The following is a 6,865-nucleotide window of genomic DNA, read 5'->3' as shown; positions in this document are numbered from 1 at the left end:
ATATATATATAGATAGATAGATAGATAGATAGATAGATAGATAGATAGATAGATAGATAGATAGATAGATAGATAGATAGATAGATATATATATAGATATGTGTGTGTGTGTGTGTGTGTGTATATATATGTGTGTGTGTATATATATATGGTGTGTGTGTTCAAACAGTAAATATAACAATATATTGATTGGGTGGGTTTTTATGCAATGGGGCGGTTTTTAACAGACTTTTGGGCTGGAAAACCTCAACTCTATCTGGCAACACTGACAAGTAGTCTCACTGATTCACGAGGACCCACTCCCCAAGACAGTTGTGTTTTGGGCTGCTATGTGAGCACCCGGGTGTGACGAGGCTAATGTTTTGGCGACATGAAGCTCATTAGCACATCCCATCAAAAAACAACAATTTAAAAAATCCATAAAAATAAAAAAAAATCCAGTCACAGCATTGTATCAGCCGCAGGGTTCAAAGCGTGTGAAAAAGTTGCGGCTTATAGTCTGGAAAGTACAGTACTTTCTTTATACATTAGTCTCTCACTATTTCATTTTTTGCGGACTCCTTCTATTGCAGTTTTTCAAAGTAAGATTGGACATGACACAGTGACTGATTGATGGACGAGTTGCATGATCGGCATGGATTTTTTATTTAAAATAAATTATTTTAAATTATTTAGCACCTGTATGCAGCCCACAGCTGGGGGTGAAACTTCCTCCTGCAGCTGATCAGCTGAATCCGTGCAGAGTGGAGAAGTGTGTGTGGCCGAGAGCGCAGTCAGAGGAAGAGAGCTGAAATCATGACAATCTATGCTCTTTTAGAGCATTTAGAGTTTAGAAACATTGCTTAGAAACATTGCTTAGAATATTGCAAGATATATATATAATATAATAATATAAAATAAACTACTACTCACTACTTGTACTACTATTCTTACTTGGCAGTTTTTCACTTATCGCGGGTCTTTAGGTTACGATCCCCCATGATAAACGAGGGACTATTGTATCGGAATTCTTATTGCTGTAGGCATGTTTTAATGTTGTTTATAAAGTACTATAACATTTACAGAGAAGATGCAGATGTCTCTTTTAATCACTTTTACATGTACTGTGACTCAGGCTAAGACTAACAAATCTTAAACTGTAAGTATCACCCAGAGTAATAATTAATTAAGACAGAAGTAAGACAAAAAATCTCTTCAACCCACCTGGTTCCATGCCTTCACAGTTTTTACAACAGTGATAAAAACATTAAAAGTAAAAAATATGTTTAAACCTGAATAGTGTAGCTAGTCCTTATTGATCAGATACAACTAATCTTGCTGTGGTTTATGTTTTTCCTTTTGCTTTGCATAGTGTGTGTTCAGTAACCTTCAGTAACCAGTGTCTAACATGAGTTCTGAATCTCGTCTAGTGTTTCACCATAGAGAAGCTCGGCAGGAGGCATCTAATGATTGGGGGGTTTACAATGATGGGCATCTGCAGCGCTGGAATCACGTTAGCCCTAATTTTACAGGTATGTGTGTGTGTGGGTGGGTGGGTGGGTGGGGGGTGGGGGGGTATTCTTGCACTTCAAAGCACTATACAAAGAACAGTGTCTAAGAAAAGACCACAAGGTTGTTTTAAAGCATGGACACAGCCAATTCAGAGCAGTGTTACATTTTAAAGTGGTTTATAATTGAAGTACAGGTACATTAAATCTAAATCCAAACAGTTATAGCTAAAGGTAAATTAAAATAAGATTTTATTTTCATATTTTAAACATTTTTTCCATTACCCTGTAGTCTTGTACATGTAAAAGTATAAAATATGAAAATTAGATGTGGAAGATTTGCTACTATTCCCAGACCAGAAGTATGTTTTGGCATACAGGAAACAACAGTATAGTTATATTTGTATGTGAAGAACAAGTGACCTCATGTGTCTGTGAAAGCAACTGCAACTGAGCATGGACTTTGTTGGTTCAACTGCAAGTCAGTTATGAAAAGATTTTATTAGTGGCATTGTACGTGTTTAAAACGAAGTATCTACACTATCTATCTTTACATCAATTTGACATTTTATCTTTCCCACAGACTCAGATATTATTCATGCGCTATATCAGTGTTTGCTGTGTTGTGGGCATCATCGCTGGCTTCTGTATTGGTCCAGGTGAGTTACTCAACCGCACGTTAAAAGCTTGGTCATTCAAATGCTAAAAATAAACACTGGTTTCTAACATGATGTGCAGCTCTTAGACACAAAACTAATGTTTGGATTTAACTATCCTATATATGTTTTACATCTAGTGATCTGATAAAACTATAAAAATATATATATAGATAGAAGACTTTTATTACAATTAGCTACAAGGCCAAAGATGAATAAGTGTTGAATATTTGTTAGCGAAATGGATGGGTGGGTTAAGCAGTGGAGTTGAGTTTGTGAGCTGAGCTGATGAAAAACTTCTAAATTGTATCTTATTGTTTGTCAGTCTGGAACAAACAGCATGTCCAAGCTGATCCCATAGATGTTAAAATGTTCACTAAAATATATTCTATACTCTTCATTCCCAAATTCTAGAGGTAGTCTGAAATTTTCCTAAAAATTGTGGCACCATCTTAAGGGAAAAAACAGGCTTTACAACATTTTAAGATTTATTGACAAGAAACAATGTTACAACAAATAAATCATCGGCCAAACACAAATGTCCTTTTCTTGTTTAATGCAAAGTTGACATAATCTTTTGGTATATGAACATGAATTCTCACATAAAAGATTTAAATATGACAATTTATTGCTGAATGTTGTCCAACCAACACCTAAATATATGCTGGTAGTTGTAGAAATAATACATTAACATGTTGCAAGATTAATACTTGTGAATTACTTGATGAAACTTATATCGCCTGCCAACTTTCATGCAAAGTTTTAAAATAGAATCACAGAATTTTTGACTTTTTTAATGAAATTTTAAAACTACCATTATCTGTGATTGCAAACAAAAAGGATCTTTTGATCTATTCACATAATGAGTCTGATGGGAATGATTCTCAGCTATTACCACAAATAGTTTTAGCTCATTATTTGTAAAATTGACTAAGCTATAGCCATTTATTTTTCTATTCTAAGTTTGCTTAGCTATGGAAGACATTTTGAATTCTGTTAATCATTATTATATTTTTCATTATTTTCAAACCAGCCACTAGGGAGCACAAGTCAGTGCATCTTTTGTTTTGGTTCCAAGCCCAGGTAAATGGTGAGGGTTGTGTCAGGAAGGGCATTCGTCATAAGACACTTTTGTCAAAACTAACATGCGAGTTCATCTAAGCAAGACCATACTGGATCGGTCGAGGTCCGGGTTAACAACAACTGCCACCAGTGCTGTTGACAAACAGGGTGCTGGTGTAAATTGGGCAAAAGTTAGTCAAAGACCATGAGTCAAGTCAGATTTATTTATAGAGTACATTTAAAACAGAAACTGTTACCAAAGTGCTTAACAAAAATATCACATCATCAGATAAAAAGTAGCAAGAGGAGCAAGCATGAGGAGTCAGACAGAGGGAGAAGAGGATGTCAATAATGTAGGACTGAGGGTGGCAACTCTTAAATGTGTGGAAAAGGACAGGCAAAGGCAGAGAGATGGATGACGTGATGCAGAGAACATGCAACCTAAAACTAGACAATGTGTCAGCCTCACGGACAGAAACTGGAAGTTGGTTCTTCAAGAGAGGAGCCTGATAACTGAAAGATCTGCCTTCCATTCTACTTTAGGAAACTCTAGGAACCACAAGTAAACCTACAGTCTGAAAACTAAGTGTTACGTTAGGAAAATATGGAACAATAAGATCTGTAATATAAGATGGAGCTAGGTTGTTGAGAGCTTTGTAGGTTAGAAGTAAGATCTTCAATTCTATTCTGAATTTGACAGGGAGTCAGTGGAGGGAAGATAAAACTGGAGAAATAAGATCTTGTCATGAGGCGAGGTTTTTGGATTCAAAATCAGCCAGACACTAGATTAAAAAACAAGAACAGTTTTTATTTATTTTGCAGCTGCAGAAGGGCTCAATACTGCAGTGACAGGTCCTCACAGGCAGGAGGGAGAGAGTTTCTCAAGCAGGCAAGGTGGGGTCCACCTGTTGGAGCTGGGCAGGATGACTGTCTCTGTCACTCGGTGAAACACAGCTGCAAGGCAGAGCTGAGGAGAGTGTGGTTGGAGGGGAAAATCCAAGAACAAGATCCAGAACACAGGCGGGGGTCATACACAGGGAGTCAGAGTTTCAACAACAAGTCCCAAGGGTTAAACCATAATCTAGTGATGGCAGTATGAAACAAAAGCTTCAAAGCATGCCCTGCAGTAAAATTACATCGAACCACTGCTTCGGAGCCTGTTTTGGTGCGGAAAAAGTCCGAAACACAAACTGTTTCGTTGTCGGAATGAATCGTTTGACTGGTTCTCGGTCCAAACAATTGATTCCCTGGCACCGTCTCGTCTCGATTCTGACAGGTTGAGACAATTTTGAATTGAGAGCGCTCAACACTTTAAAACAGCTTTAAAATGTTTGCAATGTATTGAGAGTAGGTGTGTTTTTGCTGTTGCGTTGTTGATATAGTTGAAATTAAGTAATTATGGAGGCAGCCAGGAAAAGAGGTCGTTCTAATATGTGGGAACACTTCATTCTGCTCATGATAAGGTGGTTTTGGCATTTAAATGTCAAAAAAGTTATAGTAATGTTCAGCAGTGAATATATTATCTAACCCATAATATAATTACAGTAAAATGATGTATGTGATTTTAATTTCATTCGCCCTTTCATTCCCTTCCACCCCTTCATGTGCTGGCACCCAACAAAAATGCACAACAATTCCTCCTCTGTGCAACCTAAATAATGCATGTTGAATTTCTAAAATGAGGTCTTTCCTATTGTTTCCGTTTGACTTTATACTTTCTATTACCGCTTTTGAATCTGTGAATATTGCCACTCTATCTGGTCTAACCTCCTCAATCCATTCCAAACTAAATATAACCGCCACCATCTCAGCCGTGAACACTGACAGGTGATCTGAAATTCTTTTGTTAATACATACTTCAAATTCTGGTATGAAGACTCCTATTCCCACCCTTCCCTGATCGTTTTTTGATCCATCTGTATAGATTTCTAAGTAATTGTAATATGTTTCTTTAATATATCTGCTAGATTTCACCTCTATTTCATTACCTTTCCATTCTTTTTTCCATTCTAGTAATTTTTTGCCCACTTTACTTTCAGGGATTAGCCAGGGTGATATAACACTTTTTGGATTACTCCTAGCAAATTCTATATTTTCTATCCCATATATTTCTGCTAATTTATTTATTTTCCATCCAAATCCTCTTCCTTGATATTTGTAGTACTCCCAACAGTTCTGTATTGTCATAGCTGCTGGATTTCCTTCTTTATTTCCTTTAAGTTTGATCCAGTATGATAGTGACAGTTTTATTCTTCTCATTTCTAATGGCGTTTCCCCAGTTTCTACAAGAATTGCGTTTATGGGTGTCGTTTTAATCGCTCCTGTGCACACCCGTAGTGCTCTGGATTGTAGTCTATCTAATTTTTGAAGTTTAGTTTTTGTTGCTGCTCCATAAACTATACATCCATAGTCCAGTGTCGATCTCATTAGAGCTCTGTAGATATTTAATAAAGATATTTTATCAACTCCCCAATTATTTCCTGCCACTGCTTTCATTAAATTTATTACTTTTTTACACTTAGTTTCCATCTCATTCAATTGTGTTTGCCATGAATACGCACTGTCTAACCATATACCTAAATATTTAAATTCATTAACCCTTTTCAGCTGTTGCCCATATAATAAGAAATGACCAATATTGATCTTCTTTTTGTGTGTAATCACCATGTAGTTGGTTTTGTTTACTGACAATTTAAAACCCCATTCATAAGACCATTTCTCTATCTGATTTATTGCTTTTCTTATACATTTAGCTATATGAGGAGAATTTCTACCCCTCATCCATATAGCTCCATCATCTGCATATAATGCAGATCTAATACCCCTATCCAGATTTGCAAACATGTTGTTAATCATTAAATTAAATAGTACCGGACTAATTACACTTCCTTGAGGAGTGCCGTTTTCTACTTTATAATCTCTTGATAGTTCACCCCTTACTTTAACTCTTATTAACCTTTCCTTCAAGAAGCTGGAGATCCAGTTGTACATCCTCCCATCTATTCCCATTTGTTCTCATTTTATAAGAAGTTCTTCTCTCCACATTGAGTCGTACGCTTTTTCAATATCAAAGAATACTATTATCATAATTTCTTTCATTTTTAGAGTTTTCTCAATATCTGAACATACTCTAACTAGAGCATCCACTGTGGATCTACCTGTTCTAAATCCGCTCTGATACTTATTGATAAGTTCTCTTTTTTCAACGGTAAATAACAATCTATTAATTAGTACTTTTTCCATCAATTTACATAAGTGAGATGTCAATGCTAATGGTCTATAATTGTCTGTGTTTGTTGGGTCCTTCCCCGGTTTATTAAATGGTAAAATGATGGCTCTTTTCCAACTCAGAGGTACTGATCCTTCTTCCCATATTTTGTTAAATAGTTTTAATATTATACTTAAAGTTGTTTCTGGTAGATGTTTTAACATGATATAACATATATTATCTTCTCCTGGCACCGCATTTCTTGTGTCTTTTAATGCCATTTTAATTTCTTTCATTGTTAGTTGTTCGTCTAATGTTGATCTTGATTTATTTTTCTTTTGTCCTACTTTCTTAAATGATTTGAGTTTTAAAAACACAAAGTTTGTTTTCTCAGTCATCCAGGTATATAACAACAAAAAAGGTTGAATCATGTCATCTGGACTTCGTTTTTT

The 6,865-nt window shown here is 35.8% G+C and overlaps 2 protein-coding genes across 2 annotated transcripts in view; one reads left to right on the top strand and one right to left on the bottom strand.

The window, feature by feature from the left end:
* The window catches only part of LOC119413748, an 880,117-nt gene that overhangs the window by 289,651 nt on the left and 583,601 nt on the right, over positions 1-6,865 (bottom strand). The window lies entirely within an intron of this gene.
* LOC119407448 (solute carrier family 2, facilitated glucose transporter member 9-like) overlaps positions 1-6,865 on the top strand; it is a 25,396-nt gene that overhangs the window by 12,569 nt on the left and 5,962 nt on the right. Inside the window, exons 7-8 of the mRNA XM_037674276.1 lie at positions 1,410-1,511; positions 2,071-2,146. Coding sequence (XP_037530204.1) covers positions 1,410-1,511; positions 2,071-2,146 — 178 coding nt within the window. The remainder of the gene's footprint in view (positions 1-1,409; positions 1,512-2,070; positions 2,147-6,865) is intronic.

This window comes from Nematolebias whitei, chromosome 1 (assembly GCF_014905685.2).
Source record: "Nematolebias whitei isolate Nwh7 chromosome 1, NemWhi1, whole genome shotgun sequence".
NCBI classification, from domain to species: domain Eukaryota; kingdom Metazoa; phylum Chordata; class Actinopteri; order Cyprinodontiformes; family Rivulidae; genus Nematolebias; species Nematolebias whitei.
Note: the sequence above shows the minus strand (reverse complement) of the source record. Positions and strands in the feature narration are given on the sequence as shown.